This window comes from Mauremys reevesii, linkage group 3, assembly GCF_016161935.1.
Source record: "Mauremys reevesii isolate NIE-2019 linkage group 3, ASM1616193v1, whole genome shotgun sequence".
Taxonomy (NCBI): Eukaryota; Metazoa; Chordata; order Testudines; family Geoemydidae; genus Mauremys; species Mauremys reevesii.
This window is the reverse complement of record NC_052625.1, coordinates 95,498,057-95,525,182: the sequence shown is the minus strand read 5'-3', so window position 1 is coordinate 95,525,182 and position 27,126 is coordinate 95,498,057. Positions and strand designations below refer to the sequence as shown.

The following is a 27,126-nucleotide window of genomic DNA, read 5'->3' as shown; positions in this document are numbered from 1 at the left end:
ACCAGTATTCTTCACTTCCTCTTAGCAATATTGTGCAACAGCTTCTATGTGCTGTTACACAGTAGTAGCAATACCACCTTACTATCGTTGACACAGCTTACAGGAAGTTTGTGAGGTTTCTGTTTTTGTGTTCATGAAGCATTTTGTGGTTCTTGGATTTCATGGCATCATACAAGTGTGAAGTATTATTCATTAACATCACCATTTGGTAACAATCAATTATCATATCTTTCAGATAAATTATTGGTTGTACTCTTTTTCCCCTTCTTTTATATATGGAAAACTGTGTGTGTCACTTTTTTTGGTTCTAATAATTTACTGTCAGCAAAAAGCATTGATGTGAAGATTTTAAGCAAAAGAAAGCTGTCACAAAGATGTTGACGAAATGACATTCAGGGGATCTGCCAGGTTTTGTATAGTTTTGCACATGTTCTCATTTTATTATTGGCAGAACTAGAGGATTATTTTAGTTATTTTTTAACATAGCTACGGTTTTGTTTACTGCAAACTTTGCCCAGCTACATATTTTAAAATCATGTTTAGAATAACAGATTGAAATTTTATGCAAGTAGAAACATTTAAGAAATCAAAGGAACTATTGATTAATAAATAAAATATTCTTTCTGCGGCTTTTTTTTTATTACACATATGACACCAGAAAAGTAAAATCTATATCTGGTTTCTGATATTGGAAACGGATTGAAGGAAGGACTAAATGCACAGAAACCATTCCCCTCACTCTCCTCTCAAAAAAGCAGGAATCCAAGAGTGGGAATCTAAGAGCTCCTTGAATAGTTATGATGTGTGACACTCAGGAAAGAGTTACGGTGCTAGAAACCGTAGCATGTCCTTAGGCTATGTCAGCATTTTCCCAAAATGTGGGGTGCCCACCTAGCTAATGGGAGGAAGATGGATAGGCTTTTAACAACACACACATCAGGAGTAAAGGGCAGGAGATGGGGATGGGTGCATTTTCCTGAAAATAGCAGTGTGGGGTGTTAGCTTTAAAAAGTTTGGACAATACTTGACAATGTTAGGTTTGTTCTGATGATGAAGTGCTGGTAACTTGATCACCTGCTGCAGAGGTTAGCTGGGTAGAGTTTCTCAGGACAGGAGCTCTCTCGTCTGCTTACATAGTTCCCATTAAGCTCAGTTGACTTTCCTAATTTTAATTGCTTCTTATTTTCGTAACTCTTCTCTTGCTTCAGCTGTTTCTCCAAACACAACCAGCATACTGTACTTCCTGGAACTTTCATTTTTAAGCTCCTATTTGTATCCATAATATTGATAGGTTGCCAGTCAAATTATTGTCATCATCTTTCAATCAGCCCTTCTGCTGCTTGTCTAAACAGCTCAAGAAAAACTGGACACCTTCCCTCCTCTGGTAAAATGTTCAGACTGGGTTTCCTGCTAAGAGACCTAAGATTCAGTGTAGCAACGTGCCCTCCACTTGCCCTAGACCACTCCGCTCTAACACCTGAGTGAGGGGCTGCAGAGGCACTAGGGAACGTATCCACAAATGGCAAGTTTCTGGAGAAAGTAAGTGGACCAGTGAATAGAGGTTTCTGTTAAAGAGAAGGAAGGGGAAATACACTGTATCCCAGTCAAAACAAAGGAGACAGTGAAGCATCCTGATTCTCCAGGCACCTCAAGTTATCATCACCCATGATTTCTATCAGCACAAACAGCTTGTAATACCACTCCATATGGCACTGAGCAAGCTCAGCAAAGTTAACACGAGCACTGTATGAATGAGTCCTATGTATGAGCTACGTCCCCATTCACAGAGGTAGCGGAGGGCCTAAAGCAGGGGTGGTTAACCTTTTTTCTATCATGGGCTCATAGGCGCCGACTCTTTGGGTGCTCCGGGGCTGAAGCACCCACGGGAAAAAAATGGTGGGTGCAGAGCACCTACTGGCAGCCTCCCTACCAGAACCTTCCCCTCCCCCAGTGCCTCCTGCCTGCTGCAGATCAGCTGTTTCACAGCATCAGGAGGCTCTGGGGGGAGAGGAGCAAGGGCGGAGTGCTCGGGGGAGGGGTCGGAACTGGGCAGGGAAGAGGCGGGTAAGAGGCAGGGCAGGGGCAGAGCGAGGGTGGGAAGAAGCAGGGCAGGGGTGGGGCCTTGGGGGAAGGAGTGAAGTGGGGACTGGGCGGAGCCAGGGAGAGCACCCCCAACAAATGAGAAACTCGGCACCTATGCACGGGCCATTGACCCATATAAAAAAATCAGTCATGGGCCACACACAGCCCCGCAGGGAAGCATATATCCTCAGGGTTTCCTGCCCGCAGTGGGGCAAGCTCACAGTTCCAGCCCCACGGGGGGGGGGGGGGGTGCTGAGGCTCAGGGCTTCAGGCCCGTAGCACTGAGACTTGCCATGAGCCGGATGAAATTAAGCAACAGGCCAGATCCAGCCCACAGGCCATAGGTTCCCCACCCCTGGCCTAAAGAGATGATTGTATCAGAGTTCTTTGGTGCTCATAAATACAAATAGTGTGAATCATTTAGCTGTAAACTTCTTGGGTGCAGGGACCTGCCATTTTATCTCTCTAAAGCAGCATCTACACATATAGTATTGTATTAATGAATAAATAATGGAAACACTTTTATATCATAAATTCCACAGTTGTCAGAGAATTAATTGTTGTGCCTTGGTTGATGTGGAAATCAGATATTCAAGGGCACAACTGGGGTTTTGGTGCTAGCAAAACATGCAACAGCTGATGAGCCACAAACTGAAAGTTTAAAAAGAACAGCGTTGATATGAAATTCATTGTAGCAAAAATCTCACTGTGTAAAAAAAATAAAATCATTCCATGCAAAAATTGAGATGTAAACATACCTTCTTCATTCTTTCCAGTGGATGCCTGAGGAATTACAGCTAGCCCCAGTTTATTTAGCCACCTATGTTATAAACAGAAAGCAAGCACATTTTTAGGGATATTTGTATTCTACTCTGCAACACCTCTGACAGTCTTCAGATACAGTGATTTTCCTATCTTTTATTATCACCACCAGTTCTTTTCTTTCATCCTCAGTTTAAAGTTCCTATGGGAATCAGAGCAGGTCTACACTACAAAGTTAGGTTGGCTAACCTACATCAGTCAGGGCTGTGAAAAATTTCATGCCCTCTGCAATGTAGTTAAGATGACATAAGATCCAGTGTAGACGCTACTATGTTGATAGAAGAATTCTTCTACCATCCTACCCACTGCCTTTTGGAGAGGTGGATTTACAACAGCAATGAAATAACCCCTTCTGTCACTGTAGCAAGTGTCTATACACCACAGCGCTACAGCAGTGCAGCTCAAGGTGAGCCCCCCTGTAGTGCAGACTCTCCTTAAAAGGTGCTGAATACCCCAACTCCCATTGATTTCAAAGGGAGTTGAGGAGCATTCAAGCACTCCCCAAGGGGATATGTACTCCTCACCTCACAGGCTAAGGAACAGTTTATAAGGCTATTTAGAAATACCTCTATTTTTAAACTGCTTCCATACATGGGTATCTGAACCAGTGACTTAATTATTTAAGATACTGTAACAAATTATTTATTCCTCATAGTTATACAATCTTGTGCTCTGATCAGATCATGGCATACTTTGTAAGAGTAGGTCCTTTAACTCAGGCTTCCTGACCAAATTTAAAATTGTGTAAGTTATGTTCTGCCTTCCTAAATGTCCCCTTCAGTTCTATATAGCATTCTTCACTTCCTGTTCTAAACTGTTGCTGTATGCTATTAACAGCTGCTGCGTTTCCCTCCTTCCCTAGAGGGCTGTGTTTTCTTAGTGCATGAAGAGACACCTGGCTATAGTTTGTGTACCTTTTCAATTTATAAATCGTTTGGATCCTTTGAGCTGGAAGGTGCTATAGTACACAAGATACTATGTGCTTGTTTAACCTCTCTTCAGACTAATCTGAAGGTCTAGTGAACCTCTGGAAACTAGTTATACAACAGTTAGATGACATAGCGTCTCATCTTGTTCACCATTGAGGCCACTGGGAAATTTGCCAATAATTTCAGTAGGCGTAGGATTGGGTCCTTAGTCCCACCTCCTCCTGATCACTGTATGAAGTATAGATGTGCATAACAACTAAAGGTTACGGGCTGTCATTCCTGTAAAAGTGAAGAATGAATTTTGGCTACAGTTTATTAAGGACCTTGACCTTACTCAATGAAGCTTAATAGAAATGAAAGTAAAAAAGAAATCTTAGTATTTCAAACAGAACGGATAGGTCAAAAAAAATCCAGATTTAAAAGGTTGCCATCATGTAGGAGTGTAAAGTGCACATTGGTAAATGCATGCAGTTATCTGCTATCCAACATTCGTTTGCTTTTTATGTTTGCATCACTGCTGCAAAGAGTTCATCTTCTAGCACATGTACTAAATAAATGAAGCAAACTACTCCCTGAATAAACCCATTAGTGGTTTAATGGATGGATGCCTAAAAGAGTTACAAACAAAGGTCCTGCTCCTATAAACATTTATGTACATGAGTAACTTTACACGCATGAATAGTCCCAACGAGTTCAGTGGGACTACTCACAAGTGTAAACAGTTTCAGGACTGGGACCAAGAAGGGCAGATACCGCTCTCTCTAGTTTTATGCATGTGTGACTTTTATATAATACATTTCCACGGAAAACATTAGTATTAATACAACACTGAGAAATTAAGTTCTCATAAATCAGCAAATCCACAAAGATCAATTCTGACCCTATGCAGGGGTGTCTCACTCAATTCTCAAGAAAGATTTTCTGCCAACTGCAGTTGTTAAGTAAATTTCATTATGGCTTAAAAAATCAAGGCCAATATTAAATTACTGTATGCCCTATGGTACCGTACCTTACTCTATAAGGTTGTATAAGAAATTTCAGTTTTTATTATATAATGTACATTAAAATTTGTCAGACAATTCATAATTCACAATACATGCCATATTTTAAAGGTCTAAATTCAAGGGTCGGAGTTAATCTTTGTGGATTTGCTGATTTATGAGAACTTTAGGAACATTGATTGATTTTTATGAAACATTGGCAGACTTATTGAAAATTGGCCTTATAATGGGATCCTAACTTAACCTTAACTATGGAGCAAATATTGCCACTCCATAATATCTTAATTAAATTAGCATGTTTTTAAACAGCCATCACTAGAGCAGGGTGTTTTATCTTACATTTACTTGGAAGATAACCACTGCATCAGCAAGAAAAAACAAAAACAGCACTCTTGAATCACAACAATCACATAATCTTGAATCACAGCTACTACTTGATAACTAAAGAACCAACATGCAAACAAAGCAATGGTTCTATGATGCTGGGCAAGGACAGAGATATTCCGTTGCTGTTACTTACCTATTCATTTCCTCCACATTCTCTGCTGCAAAATAAAATGTCTTGATCTGTGGGTGGTTGACCTTAATAGCACTTCAAGAAAAAAAAACAACAACGCGTACACACACACACACACACACAGAGGAAAAGTTAATTTAGGTAGGAAAAAACAATGAAATTGTGTGAGCAAATTATCCAAAGCATAACACCTTTGTACACCCCATTCTATTAATGCAGACCAAGTTATCCATCGAGAAATGTATTTCTTTCCTCAACATTCTGTGCCATTTTTGGAATTTTATAGGTCTGACATTTTAGCAAAGATACAAAGAACATTGGGTTGAGATAGATAAGAGGCATTCCAGTACTGAAAGGACATTTTCAGAAGAAAAAAAACTGCTAACATATTTCTAGTCTATTAGCGACATTTTATGGCCTCCTGATTTGTACACCCTTTTGGTAAAGAGAAGGGAGTAAAAAAGATATTTGTGAAAATAAATGTTATAATGATATTAGCTGCCTTCTAACAAACCAACAATGGTATATGCCTGGGAATAAGCGCTAAAGTATCACAAGAAAGATGTGCCGGCTAAAGAAAAAAAGTTTCCAATTCTGGATCCTCACATACCAAGAATCCATCTCAATTCACCTCTGTTCTGTTGCCCCAAAAAAGAAAATCAGCCTGTTTCAGAAAAGCAATAAAGTTGCCTTCTAGTGAAGGACTAGAGGGCCAATGGGACTGGAATCTGCCCACAGGACTGCATTGAAAGTTGATTCCATTTGATGGTTGTTTGGTGGCTTATATAAAATGAATTGAACTCAGTCCAAATACTGCAGGCAAGTATCCACATAAACACACATCATCAACTGTGTCAATAAGTGGCAGCTACAATGAAGAACTATACAGCAATGGAGACTGAACTAGCTAGTTGAAACACACTGGGTAAGTTAAAACAGAAGAAATTTACACTTCGACAGCCAATTTTATCTCTGTTCTGTGGATAACTAGAGGATTTCAGGAAGCCTAAGCAGATCATGGGGTACCTTTTCTCAAAATACCTATGATTTTTTCATTTAAGAAATCTCACCATTTTTAAAAGGGCACAACTTTATCTGTCCTTCTTCCTACATGTTGTTAGGTAGCTTTCTAATTATATGCACCAAACTCTAGAAAGGAGATTATTGTTATCACAAATTAAATTATAAAGCAAATTATGCTAATTTCTGCATTTTGAAAATAAGATCATAGCAGGTTCCCCCATATGTGATAATTAGTACAGGGAGAATACTTCAAAAGTTTCTGGTAACATTCATTCCAATTTTTAGATGAATTCATTGACTGTTTGCAGCCTTTTTATGTTTTATTGCAAATATTCTACCAAACCAATTTCTGTCAGAAATTATCACTGAAACAACCAGTTGGAAATTAATTGGAGAATATCCACAGAAAGCAAACACTGAATTTGCAAATAAGAATTTTTGCAGAGGAATCCTCATTCTAAGAGTTTCACTCATCCAGTCAGGGAATGTAACCATACAATTGAACATTTCATACTTGAGCCCCTAACCTTAGGCACCTAGGGCCCTCCATTTGCAAACACTATCATGCTTAGCATTGCAAATGGTCCATTGAAGCAAAGGCAACATCAACACTTGCTGTGTGTTATGTGGCTCAGCAAACAAGGGCTCTGAGAAACCAACAGGGAACTCTGGAGCCACAGACTCTCATACTCATTTTGCCTCTGTCCCTCAAGAATTCAAGTAACAGGCCTGCCAGCAAGCGTGCCTCAAGAAAAATGTGGGGATAGAGCATAGAGAGGAGGGCATTCTCTTAAAAGCCAGGATAAAACCATGTAGTGTTTTATAGATTAAAAACCAAATCCTTGAACTGCATTTAGAAGCATCTGGAAGCCAGTGCAGTGTATGGAGCACGATGGTCAGGGCCGACCCTAGATAAAATGATGCCTCAGGCAAGGAGCATCTTCGGCACCCCTACCCCCCTCCATTTGTTAAAATTTTGAATACCTTATTTTTATTGCATTTGTAGCCCTTTTCATGACTTTGATGCATGATTTGCATGCATGACTTATCCCTGTCATATAAGGTGATAAATTTGCACACTAGAATCTGTAAATCTGTATTTATTCATGCCATACGTAAGCAAATAAGAAAAAAATTGTTTCCTTGAATCTTACAGAAACATTTTAATTTTAAGAATAACTAAAACGTACTAATATCAAGAAATTGAACTGTGCACCAACAGTGGGAGGACCAGTATTAAATAGTGTTACAGTAAGTGACAGTCTTAGAATATTAACCCTAGTCCTGGGCTTTCATTTCACTTCACTTTGTTCTTATATCTCACTGACTGAATGTTGATGCCCCTCCCCTTATATAGCGTGGCTGACAACATTCCAGGAGGTTCAAGGAAAATGTAATTCTCAGAAAGTCTGGAAAGTTCCATGAGACTCTGCAAGGAACATTCCAGCAGGTTGGTGAAAAGTGAATCCACATACGGAATACCTGAAACATTTGACTTCAAACATCCTATTGTCCCTTTTGTCGCTAACAACACAAACAGCATCTTGAGCCTGGTGCCCCCCGAGCCTGGCACTCCAGGCAGTCACCTGGGTCACCTGCCCCTAACTCCGGCCCTGACTGTAGTAATACATCAGACAGTTTATGCTGCTAAGTAAGCAAGCTGTCAGGTCCTGAACAAGCAGAGACTTCTATGTGATCCTCAAGCATATCCCAAAGAATTCATTGCAGTAATCTAATCTAAAGAGTAATCCCTGTTAATACACAGCAATATTATTTATATCATTATTAACCCTCCCAGTTAAGAAAAGGTAGCTAATCAAGAGTGTTCTCATTTGGATACCAGTAGGAAGAAAGCCCTTGGTATAAAGACATATTTGTTGTTTAATAGAGTATTATGACTCTGCATACCGTAGATTTTATCTTTACAAGGGTGCACCAAATTCACTTTCCACAACTCCTAAAACTGCATAAATCCCATGCCAGGGTTCTCCGGGGAAGGCTAACTGCTCAGTCCAGATAGGGAGGCAATACACAGGAGGTGTAGTGAGCAAAAGGCATATCAGGAAAATAAAACAAAACAAAATAAAGTAAAAATAATAATAAGAATAATTTTCCAGGCAATGTCAAACACACAAAACCAGATATTCTTTGCGCAAAAGTTAAGCCCAGTCATGGTGAAAGTAAGAAACTGAGAAGTTCTTTAGATAGTCTTTTCATGACATTTCTGATCTCCATCCCTTTTCATTGACCTCCACCAAATTCAAATGTAGCTTTTGGCATGTAAAATCTTTATTCAGCTAAGCATGGGGCTGAGTGACAGACTTACTACTTTTTCTTGCATTCACTCGCTCGGTCCACAGTGAAGTCTGGCAGGTTGATGAATCCTTCAGCTTTCTCTGCCTGCAACAAAATACGTTACCGACATTAACCCAGGCTCCAGCGGGGGACACTTCTGACCAAAGTTATATTAATTCCCGACAACCTTTTATTGAGTGCATATACATTTCTACTGCAAGGAGCCAGCTAGGACTGACTTTTATGTGACTGTGTGTAGCGGAATCAGAAACCCTGCATGGTTTGCCTATCTCATAGTGATGGCGGTGCCACTACTCCGCCTCCTGTGCAAGTGAGCAGGGTGTGGGCATAGCTTTTGCTCCACACCCCCAAGAACCAAGCAGCACAGGTGAACTGGCACAGCAGGGGATGGAATCTGCACCTAGAATAGGGTTAGGGAAGATTACTCCCCCCTCTGGAGCAACCATGCACTGACTCATAGTTAGGATTTGTCACACAAAGCCACACCCTGGTCCGTAGGGTCAGCTGTGGATACAAGCTCCAAAAACAAAATTTAGCCTCAGGTCTGAACAGGACTAAAATAGAGGAGGTGCTAGGGGAATGCAGCTCCCTTTGTAATGATCAGTGATCACATGCAGATACTGCTGTACATGAACAAGTCATCAGCCAAACCTCATATATGCAGCATGGGAAACTGAACTCTTAAACTTCAGCTCCAAAAACAGAAGTATCTTCTCATTTGAGGTGAAGATTAATGTCAAAATAGGTCAGTAAAAGTGAGGACCATATCCTCTTTCCAGGTCTGGCCATTAGACACTCAGAGGGGGTAAACACTTGAGCTGGTTTAACATTCAGTACAACACTGCTTAGTACACCTTGCTAAAATAAAGGGCCAGCTTTCCCAGGCTTCCTTTATTCACCCACAACATTGCTAGTGCAATTTAGACATCTAAATATCTGATTTGCAGGTATAATTAGTTAATTAAGCATTTACAGGTGGGATTTTCAGAAGTGCTCATCCTGGACCCAGTTAAATGCCAGATTTGAGTTAATAAAGTTGCAGCCTGCTGCTGAAATCCATCCCCATGTCTGTCTTCATTCACCTGTGCAACCTGCTCAATCACTGTAGACCTGAACCCTTCCCCTCTTATGAATGGCAGTGATGCAGATAAATAAGAACCTGCATCTGTATGTGTGGGGGAAATATGGATGTGTTCTTTCAAAAAATATTAGAAATATTAATGCCTGAACTACTCATTTCTTGTCCCTCCCCCTCAACCCTACCACATTATTATTCTGAAAACGTACACTGTGAAAAGCAGCTGAGCTATCTAAAGATATTTCAAAGAGCAGGGATAATTCAGATGGAGCAGAGGTGCAGAAGACTGGCAGCATCTCAAACTACATTGTTTGTGTGTGAATTTGAAGAGACTATAAAAAGGAGGATATTAGCCAAGAATAGTCTCACATTTTTATACGTCAAAGATTTAAACTAGAGCGACTGAAGACATTGATTGAGAAATTAAGTGCAGAGGAAGCAATGGGGTTAATCATAGGAGGTGAGGAAATCGCAGTTTTGTGGACTGGCTTCTTCTGCAGTGAGAAATGTTGTTGGTTTGCTACTGTTGTTTTTTGTCTTCTCTGGATTATAATTTTAATTATCTGTCAAGGGTGCTGAGAGACTGGGTTAGGCTTTATTTTACGTTTCACATGTTGAAATGTAATTAAGTTAAATTAATAGCAAGCAGGAGATCAGAAGTTTTTTTTAAATGGAAAAATAAAGCGTAAGAGAGAATTTTACTAAAATTGCATCATATTTAAAGTAGGATAAACAACACCCTGAACTAATGCTTTCAATCTAGCAGCAGCAGCCACAGTAAATGAATGGAAAAATAAGCCAGTAAGAGAAAGAGGAATTCTAGAAAGTGCCTTCCAAGATTTGGCTACTGATGGTACTAAAGGAAGAGAACAAATTATGCAGGGTTAGAGTACTGAAAGCTTGGTTATCTCCTGAGCTAAGCACAGTAAACAGACTACATCTACATTTCTCTTCCCTGTACAAGCTTTCAAAAACAAATGCCAGCACAGACAAGTGCTCCATGTGGTGCCTAGCATCGCATTGAAACAGCTGTTATTAAATGCACCATTGGACTGGAAAGGTACACCCACAATGCTGGTTTCTCCACTCCATTCACCCCCAATCTAGCTATTCAATTTTAGCAATTGAGATTAAGATGATCTTTTAAAAAAGGAACATCCCTTATTCCCCCACCCCCAGCCCTACCCACACACCAACGAACTGAAATTTAAAGCAAGAACCAATGAACTTTGCAACACCAGGTGGCTCTTTGGCAGCACATAATATATATCTCCATTTATAGAAGAAGAAGAAGAATATGAATGCATATTACCATAGTATATATTTTTATATTTTCCTTGGGGGATCAACAAGATACTACTTGTGGGTAAAGTTTGCCATTACGGAAAATGAATGCAAATCCAAGGCATTCAGAGTCATCCTAATACACTTTTTACCATTTTTAAAGGACGTTGAAAAATTGGAGAGGGTTCAGAGAAGAGACAAAAAATGAATTGAGGGCTGGACAAAATGCCTGACAGTGAGAGATTTAAAGCTCAATCTGTTTATTTTATCAAAAGAAGATTTAGAGATGATTTGATTACAGCGTATAAGTACCTTCACAGAGATGATATACCAGGTATTAGACTCTTTAATCTAGCAGAGCAAGGTATAACAAAAACCAGTGACTGGAAATTGAAGCCAGCTAAGTACAAATTAGAAATAAGGCACTATTTTTTATTATTATTTTTTTTTTAACAGTGAGGGTGATTAATCATTGTAATCAGCTACCAAAGGATGTGGCACATTCTCTATCGCTTGATATCTTCAAATCCAGATGGATAGCCAAACACTTGTTATGCTTCAAGTCAAACAAGTTACTGGGCTCAACGTGGGGAGAACTGGGTAAAATTCTATGGCCTGTGATATACAGGAGCTCAGACAAGATGATCTAATGGACGCCCCCCACCCCCACCCCCCTTAAAAATGTATGAATCCCTAGCCCTTTTCATTCATCTACAGAGGGTGCATCTCTATAAAAAAGTGTAGGTTAGAGCCATAAGTCTCATTTGGGGATTTTGCAGATTACAGGTGACCTTTTCGTTCCACTGTGGGCCACTCAGTTTTAAAGGAAATCTTTCCCCTCAGTCATTTAGGAAGATGGATACTTACAGCCTCAATACAACAGTTCATTTAAAAACAGGTGCTTCAACTAAGCATGTGATTCAGTCCAACTGAAGACACGTGACTATTCACATTCTTAATGTTAAGTAGGTGCTTAAATGCTTTGTTGGAGTGGAACAACAGTGCTCAGCACTTTTCAGGATCAACATGTAAGTGCATTTTAGGGTTCCATGTTCATTGTGATTTCATAATTTCCACATCATATTTGATTCATTTGCAAGTTGGACATGCTACTGTTGGATGCGGGGGTGGTTGTTTGTTTGTTGTTGGTTTTTGGTTGTTTTTGCTTTTTGTTTTGTTTTGTTTCTGTTTTAAACTGACAGCTCTATAAACTAGACCTGGTATCTTCACTGCAATCTCAAGACATGCAGCAGGTATAACTGAGAACAGAGTTGTGATAGCTGTGTTGGCTCCACAATATTAGCATGTGTAAAAACCAGTAAAATCTTATTGTTGTCACAGAAATCAACAAATAGGATTATAAATAAGCACAGGGAGCAGATATGTAAAGTAAAAGTGACATTTTTGTAGTCAATTTTTGGAATGGAATGGCATTTTAAAAGCTACAAACTGAAGCTCTGAACAAAGGACTGAATGACCCATCCAAGCTGTGGATATGTTCCAGAGGGACTTTCAAGCCAGCAAACACACCAATACTGCTAGGAACGTGATATATGGACTTTGAAGTCTTTCTACGTTTGTGACTATTTTACCATTTAACATTTCTCCTTGTTTTTTCTTTATAATAAACCTTTAGTTTTAGACACTAAAGGATTGGCTGGCAGCGTGGTATTTGGGGTAAGAGCCAAGCCTATATTGACCTGCTGATGTGGCTGACCCTTTGGGGTCAGAAGAACATTTTGTATATGTGAGCAGTTTTTTTAAAATAACTTCTCACTGCACTGGAGCTAGGTGCTGGCTGGGAGCCAGAGAACTGGAACGCAACGAAGGGGGCTGTGTGATTTCTTTTTTGCTTCTTGATAACCGGTGTGGGGGAATCAGAAGCACGGTTTGTGACTGGTTGTGGAGTTTAACTTCAGTGTTACCCACCAATCTTGGAAGTATCTGCTCTCCCTTTTGCAGCCTGCCCTGACCTTGGCATTTCCAGCGAGGGCTACCCCAGGTCACAATTTAGTTTTAACTTTTAAGAGAACATAAGCAATCAGGGGAAAAGTGTGAAATTGATAGTGCTGGAGATTGAAGATGTCACTTCATCCACTGATAGCACAAACTGGTTTCTGTGGCCTCATGAGTGTGCTTCAGTTGTGGCTGCGGGGGGACCATTTGCAGGCATGAGTGAGGAGTACAGCCTCCATGTCTACTCAATGTTCTGCTTCTCTGGTACATTCTAAGATTTTCAGTTGTGGATAATTTTTGTAATGTTTATCCAGACCTGCAAGGAACCTCATAGTCCAACAAACAGTCAGCAGAAGGCAATGACTTTTCGACAGTGCCAAAGGGCCTAAACACAATTAGTTAGACCAAGACTTAAGGATAAATATTAAGTCCATCATCAACTGAACCCCCTTTTATTGTATTCATCAGAAGATTTTTCTAAGCTGATTCCTCATGAAACAGCGTTAGAGATCAAGACTTTGAACAATGTGCATTGCTATACAAGGGAACTTGCAATTTTTGTCCATCCACTGAATGTCACACAAGTAATCCTAGAGATACACAACAAACAGTTGATTAGTCTCCCACTTTCCAATTAATCACAGGTGCACATGTGAGACAGACAGGAGATGAAACAGGAGTCTAGCACCAGAATTATTAGTGTTCATTTTTTTCCTGCTATGCAGAAGTAACGCCCCACTCACAAGGTTTCAGTATGAATGCTCCAGACTAGAACTAAAACTGCTTGGGGGAGGCAGAACCTGATAATGTCCTTTCTAAATGTTCAATTTAGAAGCATCCATCTGTACAGAACAGCAACAAAAAGAGGGAACTAGAGACTAGCAAACAGTGACTCTCAAAGATGTCCGGAGTTCAGTCTGGATACGCATTCAGACATTTTGGAGCTAATCAGACTAACTTATTAAGATTGCCCCACTTACTCCCAAATCAGTTCTCATTCACACTTTTCAACCCCATCACATCCTTTTCAATTTCCTTCTCCCAAGGTGCTCCCTGACTACCTTAACTGCCTCTCCTCATCCTTTTTTAATAAGGTCACAAATCTGACACTGTTTCTGTTGAGATGGCCCAGCTGCTGTCTTCTGGTACACTGCTGGTGAGACGTGAATGCATCTGTTCCCCATTCCCTTTCTATGGAAGACCCAAGATTTGAGCACAATAGCCAGAGCTACAAAGAGTTCCAGAGCTTCTGAAGCCCTAGGGTAGATTTAATCAAGAGCATGCGATCCACTGGGGATGGTGGAGAATACCCACCCTAAAACTTGAGAAAATATAAATGTGGATTCTGATATTTCTCCAGCCTTACTAGAAAAAGGCCACCAACACCACACTGCTGTTGCTGTGCTACCGTTCTCAGTATCTGGCTGACTGTAGCATCTACAGAAAGCTAAAAAACTTCTTGTTTCTTAAAATAAAGAAAGTGGTCATACAGAACCACAGATAGCCAAGGTCACTGACTTAATTCATTCATCTGACCTCAGCTTGATTCCGCCCCCACCACTCTTCACTAGTGTGTCAATGTCTAGGAGGATCATCGTGTATAGGCCCTTTTTTATAGTAATCTGAGTTGAGTGTTTAGATGCTAAAGTGGAAAGTGACTCTGTTGCATCCTCCCAGCCTGACATACAGCAGCTGATCTCCCCACATTGTTGAAACTACAGAATATTCTAATGATCTTTAAAACATATAGGGCACAATTCTTACATCAGTTTCGCTGGTGTAAGTCGGGATTAACTCCACTGATGGTAATATAATTGCATCAGTATAAAAATTGGTGTCATGCAGGTGAATTGGGTCCATAATATCTTTCAGCAAGTCAATAAGAAACCAGAATAATCTTATTATATACTGGTCCACAACACTGCACCTTTATTCTGCTTCAGGCACTAGCATTTAGGAGCAGGCGTGATTAAGTGACCAAGGCATTAACAAGCATTTCTAAACATCAATGAAGAGGTGGAAATATTCGCTAGGCTATAAAATACGATGGGCCAAATACAGCCCTAGGGTAACTCAACTGAAATTAATCAAACTGCACCTGGGATGGCTTTGACCTAATAAAGGTAAGCGAGAAAGCCTTCCTCTTCCTTTAACACCTTTTCGTTGGTGTGATGCTGCTGAGCACTGTCTAGAACTACGTTGGGCAGAGGCCTGTACTTTAAGTAGGCCAAGGTAACAATAGTCCAACTCAGCCTGTTACATAAAATTGTTTATAACATCAAGAAAAGGTGGAGACAAATGGACCAGTACAAACTGGATTGCTTACATTAAACAACGGTGATGAAGGGTCTTCCAGGCTCCTGGCATAAAATTGCAGATTGTTATGACAATGAGCTGAAAGAGTCTCAAAATGAGAGGAAATGTTTATAGTTGAAATCACCGAGATGTGTTTTGAATGGTTAACTAAATAAGGTAGCCACCCCTTTTTGGACATGGTCTATCTGGGGGGTCACTCAGTGACAATCAGGGGTGTGAGACATGGACTGGAAGGAGACAACTTTATCACCATGGCTTCCATCTGCATCATCTCCTCAGACCCCAGAATCTACCATTATACCATTGGGCCTTGATCATCCTGATCCTAAGAGAGAAACCTGAACAGAGCAAGCCAGGGAAAGGAAACTGATGATATCAACACCTCCACCTGCTATGTGAGATTTGCATTTCGCTCCTTCATGTCCATTTCCTTCCCAGTCTTATTTTTCCCCTTTCCTATCTCTTGCTTTCCTTTTACTTTCTGTCCAAAAAGAGTCTGTTTAGCAGGCCAAGTCTGACGTGTCTCAGAGTGATTGATAAAGCTCTGCTATGCCCATGTCTCTCCAGTAACAAGGCTGAAAGTCAGATTCAACAGCAGAGTCAGGAGCTGCATTTTCTATCTTTGTTATTCTTCTCTCTTCGTGTGTCTGTCTTCTTTTTATCTTAAAGAAAGAAGGACTGGACTTCAATGACCACTGCAGCAACAAGAACTGCTCCAAACCACCTCAACGCTCTTCTCTTTTCCTCTAAGAGAACAGTTAGTAACATCTAAAAAGAGCCCTGGAAAGGGGTTTCTCTCTATAAAAGAACACTCCTCAGCTAACGGGATGTTAAAATGAAAACCTTTCTTAATACTTTACGTTTTAAATGTTTTAGCAGCTTTCTTTGATAAAAGGTTTTAAAAAATTAACTGTAATTGTTACAATGTAACTAAGCTAGTGATTACTTGACAATAAATCCCAGACCACACTTAACTGTTTACTGTTGCAATTGTAAACAAAGGTTTCAGTAACACCTTTGTTGGGCCCAAGACATCCCTTTTTCAATAGAACAGCTATTTGCATTTAGAAAAGTTAATCATTCACTATTCAGCGATTAAACTTCATGGATCCAATCCACTCTGCTCTCCTAGTCACCTAATCCCTTGACCCCTCCAAATTTTGAGCTCCCTCAATGCAGGTGTCGATAAAAAAAATACAGTAGGAGCTTTTGTGCCAGATCCATGAGTGAAACAGGTGTAAGTGGGAGGGGCAAACACCCCAACTTGTATCCTTCTGGTCAGCAAATTCAAGATGCTAGCCCTGCCTAATGAAGCAGGGTCATAACAAAGTCTAAAACAGGTGTATTCACTCTCCAGTACACGCAGTGCCTTTGCACACAAGCCATAATCTTTCATTAAACATCCAGGTAAAGCATCTTAGCTAAACAGGACTGGCTCTGGACGATTGGTTGCAGTATAGATTGCCTGACCATGCCAATAGAAAGACAATTATGCTGTATTTAATCTCTGCTTCCTTGAAACTTTTTTATTTCTAATTATTTTTTATTTCAGTTGATCACAGAAATCCAGGGACTGCTCATTGTCTCCATCATAGGCTGCTTCCCATTCACATTGTAATAGAAGAGGGAATGTCTGGAGAAAGCAGAGGATTGTCATAAATAGAAAGGCTCTTTTAGGGAAAGTTCATCCTCTGAACTGAAATCTGACTCTTGAGTTGAAGTGCAGTGTACTTCTCCCTTGAAACACTCCAAATCTGGCCCTTTATCATTGGCACCCCAGAGCAGCAGGTTACAAATTAACAGGACATATGACAGTTTAGTTACAGACACTGGATGCGATGACAGAAAGACAAGAGATAACACAATACTGAGCTGGCCAAGCTGTAATTCTGACACCAGCTTTCCTATCAGACACCAATATCAAAAGGAGAGTAAAAGACAGGTCAAGCAAGGTTCAAACTGGAGGTGGGGGAAATAAGCAAGTCCCCTTATTAAAATTAAGCAATTAGTTCAGCTGAGAACATGAGGAGAGTGCTGTCCCTTCCTTGCCAGTAAGTGCCTGTAAGCTTCTTAAATTGGCAAGTTCCTTCCAGCATTTAAATGACAGTGGAGCCTATAAAGAACACCCAGGTTTAAAGGAACAGACTGTATTTCACAAGTGCTTGCAGAACCAAAAAATGTGGTAGCATTTGCTCATTTTGCAAGAAATCTTAAGGCTGAACAAAAACTAAATAAGCCTGATCATTTATACATCTCCAGATTACACTTCAGATCTGCCCCAATCCTTTCCTTCCCAGTGCCTGTAGTCCCTGCTTAGTCACTCACACACAGTTAGGAGTTTATTGTACTCACCAATTGGCTGCTGTACCAGTATAACGATGACCCCTTCAGCACGAACCAGAACTTTTTCCATTTGTTGCCAATGAAAGGTCCTTTTTCCTTTTTCTTGTAGAGCCACCCCTGGTAATCAACTAGTCCCAGGTCCTTGCACGATATCCTCCGTCGACTCATAATAACAATCCCTGTGCCATTAAAATAAATGGTTCTGCTTGTTTAAATGTACAGTACTAAATAAATTAAATATATCAGTCCATCTACATTTGCTATATTAAGAGTCATCCAAGTGTCTCTTAAAATGCACACAGAAGTCAGATGGTCAGTCAGTTTTATGATGTCTGTTAGACACATTCATTTAAAAGGCATTCTAAATGTACAAAGATAAAACGAGAAGAGGTTCTCAGAAAATAAATTACTGATTACTCTAAAGATAACTGCACACAAATAAGACATGACTTATTGTAAAATAAAACATACTAGATAAAAATGTGTCTCCTCCTTCTTACAACTGCATTAGAAAAGAATAGATCTATTTAAGTCACAGCTAGAGAGGACTAGCTTTCAACTAAATGAAAAGCTGCATGTCTCTCTCTCTCCTTCTCTCACTCTAGAATCTCCAGCTCTGTGTCTATTGACATACCACAAGGGCTTAGTCCAAATGAACAGCATGCTGTCATTCTTTCAGAATCGATGCAAAAAATAAGCAGAGTTTAAACAACAGTCCTTCACCAGCGGTATGAAAACCTCGACCTCTCCCGAACAAGATACATTTAAAAAAAAAAAAGAGGAACAGAAGAGGAGGGAAAAGATCTGTTACCTTGACTTTTCTGTTTGGTCTTCTGACGCAAGGGAACCTGCAAGAAATGCAGGAAGGAAAGAAAGGAAATTTCAGATTGTGTTACAACATTTGTAAAGAAAGACTGAGGGCGACTGGAGGAGGTGGTGTTTATACGGAGGATGGAATCTAAAAACCCACTTGCAGCTAAAGGGAAGCTACTAGCTGAAGCATAAAATGTGTTAATTAAAACTGATGTATGTGCAGTTGAACAAGAACAAATGTAGCACTATTATATATATGAATCTATCCACTAGTGCTTCCTGTTTCACACCCACAGGCAGCCTCTCTCTGACTGCTTTTTAGCTGAATCGTATAATGTTCTCTGAAGTAGAAAAAGAAAAGTTAAGCCTGCAACATTTTAAGCCTCATTGCCTTTATTAGGGATAATTACTGACATGTAAGGGTGACAAATACGTCAGGTATTTTGTTATCACTGAGCTCTCAGCACATTGTGGGCATTACTGTAAACAAATAATAAAAACAAAAATATCACTGCTTTTCCCCCTTCTTTTCTTTCTAGTACACATATACCCCCTACATGAGTAAGATGTTGACAAAATATGTTACAGAGAGGAGGCTAGTGTCTCAATATTAAAAAAATATTGTCCACATTTGGCTGATTTTCCTAATTTTGATGTATAAATATGCTTAGTTGATTATGTTATCCCATATATTTATGTATTTTAATTATATGCATTCAATTGCATATTTTACATATAGTATATTTTATCCAACATTATAATATAGAAAATACATTTGCCTTACTGAACAATAGAGAAATGAAACTAAGGGTTATCAGCTTGAGTTAAAACTTACAGGGGAGCGAGGTTGAACTTGAGCTGCCAACTCAAATTAAAAGCTGAGTTGTGTGTTTTCACTGCTATTTTAGTCTGAGTTAGTTCACATGGGTTAGCTAAACCAAGTTAAGAACACGCCATTTTGTGCAGTGTAGACGTAACCTAAACTATATGAAGAGGAGTCCGGAGAATAGGGAATTAGGAATCAAAAGTCCTGGGTTCTGTTCTTAGCTCTCCCCTGACCTGTTGTGTTACCTCAGACAAGGCAACTCACTGCTTTTTGTCTCAGTTTTCCCATCTATAAAATGGAGACAATAATAGTTATTCTTTTAAAACATTCATACTTCTTAGTGAAAAATGATGTCTACAAGCTTAGTATTTTGATATTTGTTTATGCACACAACCCAGCTATGCAGAGGTGATATTCATCTGATAAATTGCAGAACTATGTAACAAAGGACTATAATGTATCTTTGACCACTTAACTTGCCAAGATATTCATTTTTTAAGTTATATTATCTTTAGGGACAGAAAAGCTATTTTATGACCTTTGGGGAGGTTTTCACGGCTCCACAGTTGAACTCATGATAACTAAGACGCTTGGCTTTAGAGTGGCAGGGACACACCAAAAAATATCAAAATCATGTTTTTTTAAAACCTTAAACATTTTCTCAATATTTTTCTCTGTAACACAGGTAACACATACATAACTGTGTACCAGAAAGTTTTTATTGATGCTTATTTGGGATGACCTACCTACCTCACTTGTGGATGGCTTTGCCAAGAGTGAATGAAACCAGACTCATGTTACTCATCACATATTCTGTATTATTTTTATTTATACTGTAGTCTATTGGGTGTTTTTCTCAGGAAATGCTCCATGGCAACAGATCAAGGAAAACAATGAGTAACTAGACCAGCTAAATGGGAGCCACTAATGTTCCCCCACTCCCATATGGGCTGACCCTGAAGTCTTCTTTCTAAAGGAAGTTGTACCTGACTCAGGCTTGAGCCCATAGGAAGATAGTAAGAGCTGCCAGGACTACTTCCTTGGACCCAATACCTCCTACCTAGCAATTAGGATGGGATGAAGAAAGAGAAAGACGAAATAACACCTCTTATGCAGAAGCCAGGTAGTAGGAATGACGCTATGATGCTGTAAAGATGACGCATCGTCTAAATCCAGATTAATGAAATGTCATGATGGTAAGATTGCAACACAGTGACAGGATGTGGCTCTCTGTAACTATTTGATGAAGAAGTAGCTCTCCGGCTAATACACAACCTTTATCACTGAGCTAAAGCAAAATAGCTTAGACCATAGACAGGTCTGAAGGGAAGCGACAGAATCCCCATTGCACGTATAAGTTATAATTGAACGGAACAAATCACTGGTAAATATAATGGTGGCAGCAATCCCCAGATCTGGGCATGGATTGCAGTCACCATGAATTAATATACACTTCTGGTACCAATGTCCATGGTTCTAGTAGCAGAAAGCCATGAACTTTTCTGTTAGATGAAAAACATAAAGCCTGTGATTAGTGTGCTCTGTTTTCACTTTATTCTTTATTACTTGTTAATAAAATCATATAAAAATAAGAGCAGGAGCTCTTTTTTCTCCTGTAAGAAATATTCCATTTATTCCTAACAGGTCATGAGCACAGTCAAGGGGCCCTGTAGTCCGGGACTCTGCAGCAGTGGAATTTGTCATGGAATCTCCCCACTCTCACAGAATTGTACTCCAGAATTTCAGCTCCGATACCTATCCTGGTCCCAAAGCTAATAAATTTAATGTGGGGAAAAAGCAGCTGTACTCACTAAACTCATCTTCATATTTTTGAATATATTATTATTCAAATACATAATATCATTGAAACTTCCATTTTTTAAAATTTAAATTAATCTACCACTAAACTTGCAGTCTGCAGTGTGACAAAGAATCCAGAGACTTGCAATATTTAGGTCCAGCTTGTCACAAAACACACAGGATGTTGGGTTGTACTAACAAATGGTTCTCCAAAAATCAGATTGAAGTTTCCCATCTTCAGGATATCCAGATATGGCCATTATGTGTAGGGAATCTTTCAATTCAGGATACTCAGGTGGGTAGCACAAGGAATCATCAATAAAGAGCCATTTGGGTTTTTCTGGTTTGCAAGTTTAACTTCAGACCAAGAGACAAATCCCTTTAACAAGGAGTTTTTCAAGACAATGAGAAGCAGCTAAAAATCAGTATAAAAACAGACCCAACCATAATCAATAAAACTAATGGTCCAAACCAGTGGTATAGCACCCATGTCAAAAGAGACTGTATGAATTACAAAAAGTGCACTGTCTGGAACAATACAAGACTCTGGTGTGTCAGATTGTTGTGATTTCATCATGAGTGCCATGATATTTGGTATGCTTCTTAAAGCCCCAGCTCCTGGAGTCACCCAATTTATGTGAGAATCTCAGTTTTCATTATCCTTCCAAGAAGAAAGATGAAAACATGAATCCCCTAATGGCCCCAAAATAGAAAGGCAAATAAACCAAATCTAATTTTTAAAAATCTCATTATTTTTAAGCCACTCATGATTTTGTGCAGCCTGACTTCTGATTTTTGCTTGCAGTTGACAATAGTGGAATTTTTTTCATTATAGTTTTACACATCAGGAATGTGGTGGACAGTGATGGGACTGTGGCATACTGGAACCTCTGCATCTAAATGTAGACTGCAAACCTATGGTTTACTATCCAGAGCTCCTCCCACGGAGTGCAAATACATATATGCACTAGATGTAGCTTGATGAAACCACAATGCTCAAACTAGGTCACATTCACTTTTCTCACTGGCTGACCCAATCAACAGGCAGGAACTTATAGAGATGTGATGTTTTGAGGGATATGTCTGTGTCAACTGACAAATTCCATTTTGGTTTTGTGAACATCACATTGTATTTTCAACCTCCATCTAGAAGGTAGCCTTTGGTGTGGCTTCAAGCATTAATTTGGTAGCAGAAACTTGACATCTGGTGGACAGATTATGAGTATGCTCCATAGTGTAGCATAGCTCCATAGTGTAGACTCAGCCTAGCGCCAATGGAAGGGGTTTTTCTGTTGCTGTAGGAACACCACTTCCCTGAACAATGTTAGCTACAGCAACAGAAGCACTCTTCCATCAATATAGATGAGTCTACACTGGGGGTTCTCTTAGAATAGCTGCAATGCTAATGGATGTGGATTTTTCATACCCCTGAGCACCGATCTAAATTTTAAGTGTAGACTAGACCTTAAGGCAGCCTGTAAATCTCTTGTGTTTTAATGGTAGAGTGTTAGAGATTGAGGCCAGAAGGCACCACCAGATCGTCTAGTCTGACCTCCTGTATAGCACAGGCCATCAACACCACCCAGCAACCGCACACTAACCCAACAACTGAAATGAGGTCAAAGTATTACAGCCCACAGGAGACTAGACTATTGTGCTGCAAGTAGAGAATAGGAGAGCCCAAGGTGCACCAGTGCCTGAGGGAACCACAATGGTAGAGAAATGATTAAGTGAGAAATACCCATATCATCCTGGCAAGTGACCTGCACGCAGACGCTGCAGAGGAAAGCAAATAATCCCCCAGGTCACTGCCTATGATCTGGGTGAAATTCCTTCCCAAGCCCACATATAGCAATGAGTGAGAGTATGAGAATGAATATATAACATATTCCTTTGCTAAGCCTGTGTTCCGTGCTTTACTGCCATGTTATACCTGAAGGGTGTAAGTAGAAAACCAGAGCTCCCACACCAGGTGATCTCTGGAGAGAATGTGTCTAAGCAACTGGAGGTTTGGGAGGGCTGATGCACTGGTTCTGGGGTCTAGGTTACCAGATGGTGGGAGACCACTGCCCAAGAAGGGTCAGACATAGGATCTGCACCTGAGAGAGTGCCAGAGAGACCCAGAATCAGGAATAGTGACCAGAGTCACTACCAAGACCCAATGGGCTTAAAAGCACATGGGACTCAGCTGTTGGATCCAATCAAAACAGACTGGTGCTCCTCCAGAAAGCAGGACTGGACCAGGTTGTAACAATCTCATTGGCTAGCCCAATCAATAATCAAGGACTTATTTAAAGAGTGAACGTGACCTCAGCTTTTTGGAGAGCAAAAGTACACACACAAGTAGGGTACTTCCCTCAGCCCATCCTGTGACTAATGGCTCTAGCTAAAATTGGAGATATACTTACAAGAGCATTCCCATCAGCAGCCATGTAGGATTCTAAAACCCAAGGGGAAAAGCTGCAACAAAGAAAAAAGATGTTTATTTAAGATCTAAGCCACACTTTTACAACATAAATCTCAGTGAAAGGGGAAAATAGTTTTCAAAAATGTTCTAAATTGCCTAAGTTTACAAAAGTTATGTTCTTCAAACATAAGGGTGCTGTATATGATGTAACTTTACTAGCAGAGAAGTAAAATAATGATCTGGACCTGAGGTCTAGCTTCATCGAGTCTCTTTTCAAGATGCGCAATATAAAAGCTCAAGGTTAAAATTTGTTTTAGGCAATGGGTAAGCTGGTCTAAAACTAATTTTCCCTGTAGAAATTTTTTATTAAAATGAAGAATTGATAAAAAAAATGCTAAACTTTTCATCAGAAATGTAGTTTTCAGACTAAAGACTTTGGCCAAAAATGGGGTAGCGTGTCAAAGGAATTTAGTTTGATCCTCATGTCCCCATTTTCCTCTATGGGCTAGGATCCCCAGCTGGACTACATCTCCCATAAGCCATCCTGGTGTCTACTTTTGGTGGGGAGAAGCAGTGCAATATTAAGTCCTTGGCCAGGGTGTGTTATAGGAGATGTAGTCCAGCAGGGGATCTCTTCCAAAGAGAGAATCTCTCTCCAGGGTTTAGGCCACCAGTCTAGATAATATCAACTGCAGACTCAGTATGATTTTGGAGAGCAATATTCTTTTGGGCCCTGGAATATTTGTGTCAGGGAAAATATCAAAGCAACTTGCCAGACAGAAGAAAGCCACAATAACTTTACTAGGACCAGCTAACGAACTAGAAAACCAATCCCTCAAAAATAATGGACTGCAAAGAGTCTTTCAGTAAACTGGAGAGTTTAGAGAAAATAGTATTTTGTTTAAATGAGCAGCAGCCAGAATGTAAGGAAATATAGTCACTCTTCAGGGAACTCTATAATTAGTACTTTTTTCCTGTGCTGTCTAAAACTGAATTTAAAAGATATGCCATTCTTAATATGTAATATTTGTTTTATTTTGAAAATAAAAACAGTAAACAGAAAAATACATATATACAGAGTCTGGCCCCCAACAGTTTCAAACCAAACTAAAAAGATGAAAGTAGCTAAATCGGAAGAAATATATTAATAATAAGAGATGCTATAGAAAAGAATGTCAAGGTTTAGAAGTCATATCCAAGTATAAACAGGAAGAGAGGAAACATCTTAGTTATACAAGCAAATTAAAGCAGAAGCATCAAATGCTGAACCAGAAAACAAGGGAATAACTGAACGAACAATTGACAATGATGATTACTGTGATGTGACAGGTCTTCCCATAATTTTTCATTAATTTTTTTGTAATTATGAGACTTTACACAGATTTAGATCACTCTGAGCCTATGAGTGAAAGATAAGAGATTTAGGTAACTGTCAAGGAAAAGTTTCTGTATGGCTAATAGGGGCCATTTATGCTAAGGTGTCTGAAATTGGTTTCAGAAAAATCTTTGCTATGACTTTGACTGAAGGTAAAAATTTTAAAAGCATTGTGAAGTAACTTGAGAGCCCAAATCCCATTTCCAAAAACGACTGCACATAGGCATCTAAGTCCCATAGACTTTTTAGTTAACTTGAGTCAAGTCCTGCAATTGAATAATCTACTGTTACAGCCTCACTTTCAGCAGGTCAATGGTCTTATGATAGAGGCCCATGACAGGCAAATGATCAGTTTCTAAGGTAAAGTATCTTCCCACTAAGTAGACTTTGAAGCATACGATAGCAAAAAACATCGCCAAGAACTCTCTGTCAGTCAGGGAATACTTTGCTTCCAGTGGGGTGAGAGTACGAGATGCAAATAGAACCAGATGTTCCTCCTGGAGCAGAATGTCACCCGACTCCTTATTGCATTCATCAGTTTGAATCACTACAGGTTTCCTTGGATCAAAAAAAGCACAGGATTGGATCTGACAAAGGACTTGATGCAGGGTTTCAGAAAGCCTGATTTGTCTCTTTAGTCCAGACCAACCTGGCCCAGGCCCTGAGTTAAATCTCACAGCAGCTTTGCAAGGATACTAAAATGGGGCAAAGCACGACCACCTATGTATTGAGTTGGCCAAGAAACAAATGTAAACCCTTATGATCAGTGGGTACCACTAGGAAAGCAACAGTTTGTACCCCTTCACATGCCAGTTTCAAACCATTGGCTGACAGAGAATGCCCTAGAAAGTCTACAGCATCTTTTGCATAACTTAACTTAGCTGCATTCAACTTTATGACAGCTTGTTGGAATTGGATTAGCACCTGGTCCAGAATACCATTATGCTCAGGAAGGGTCTTAGCAATGACAAGAATGTCATCCAAATAGCAACATGCCCCCGGATATTATCAAGGAGCTAAGAGACCACTCTCCAAAATACCTCAGGAGCTGAGACTAAACCCAAAAAGCAGACATTGATAGCAGTACCTCCCAAATGAAATGTTGAAAGTCAATAACAGCTGCAAACTTTCAGCCATAGGTATTTGCCAATAACCTATCAGTAATCCAACATAGAGAAAACCCAGGAACCACTTACCTGGCATGTCACCTCTTTGAAGTTTGGCCATTAAAGCTGCTCATGTTCCACCTATTTATTAAGTGCACTAAAATCTGTGCACAGTCAAATGTCACCATTCTTCTTGTATACAATCACTGTGGATGAGCTCCTTTCCACATCCCAAATACCACCATTATCTTTCATGCACTGCAGTTCTGCTTGTATTTTGTCCACAAGTGCATGGGTACACAACATGCAGGCGGTGCAAAGGGCTTGGCATTCCAATCCAACTGCAGAAAATACACACATCCCATGGACAAAATACCGTCACTGTTAAATAAATCATGGTGAGGTATCTGAACAATACATTGGGTATGCCCTTCTAATCTAGCCGACACAAATGCACCTGAGGTGTCCTGTGCAAATTCACAGATCATATGACAATAATGGGACTATCTGCACAACAGGGCCTTTAACAATGCAAAACTTCGAAGTCAAAGCTATGCATTTGTAGAGCACAGAGCATACATCTTCACCCAGTGTCCGCAAAGCATACCAATTCCAAGCTTTTATATCCACTGTAGTCAGAGAAATGTCCAGATTATGAACTAACCCAAAGGGGAGTATGTTAAACTTCAGTACCAGTGTACCATTAATTTCTACAATACAGGATACCAACCACAGCGCCTTGCCACTTGAGAAGATCGGATTAAAAGGTGACATCAGGGTCCCTGGTAAAGGTAGTCTCATGCAGCTTCATATTCAGAGTATTCATTTCAGGCCTACCCTTGTTATAGTGTACCACAGCACACTAACTTAGTGTGCTGTGGTACACTATAACAAGGGTAGGCCTGATGTACTTCCTTCCCACAAGCCCAACACTTAGCAGTTCTAGCTGAGCTCGCAGCGAAATTGGCTATGTAACCACAACAGTAACAGTGAGGAGCGGGCCCTTTTTCCTGATGTGGTCGTGGAGCTGGTTTAGGTAGCATTGTATGACTCCGGGCAACCGAAGTAGGAGGAGGAGCTGATGGTTTAAGAGTAGACACAAAGGTAGTAGCAGCCTGACACATAGAACCTC

At 40.0% G+C, this 27,126-nt stretch overlaps 1 protein-coding gene across 5 annotated transcripts in view; it reads right to left on the bottom strand.

Moving 5' to 3' along the window:
- IPCEF1 (interaction protein for cytohesin exchange factors 1) overlaps nucleotides 1-27,126 on the bottom strand; it is an 81,565-nt gene that overhangs the window by 28,272 nt on the left and 26,167 nt on the right. For 2 of the 5 annotated variants that reach the window (XM_039528220.1, XM_039528221.1), the window contains exons 2-7: nucleotides 23,515-23,566; nucleotides 18,479-18,515; nucleotides 17,677-17,846; nucleotides 8,701-8,774; nucleotides 5,355-5,426; nucleotides 2,841-2,902 (exon numbers count right to left, since the gene is read on the bottom strand). In XM_039528220.1, coding sequence (XP_039384154.1) covers nucleotides 2,841-2,902; nucleotides 5,355-5,426; nucleotides 8,701-8,774; nucleotides 17,677-17,846; nucleotides 18,479-18,515; nucleotides 23,515-23,538 — 439 coding nt within the window. In that variant the 5' untranslated portion in view covers nucleotides 23,539-23,566. Of the gene's footprint in view, nucleotides 1-2,840; nucleotides 2,903-5,354; nucleotides 5,427-8,700; nucleotides 8,775-17,676; nucleotides 17,847-18,301; nucleotides 18,412-18,478; nucleotides 18,516-23,514; nucleotides 23,567-26,724; nucleotides 26,798-27,126 lie in introns of those variants that run through there. The other 3 variants (XM_039528219.1, XM_039528223.1, XM_039528222.1) reach the window with 3 other exon arrangements.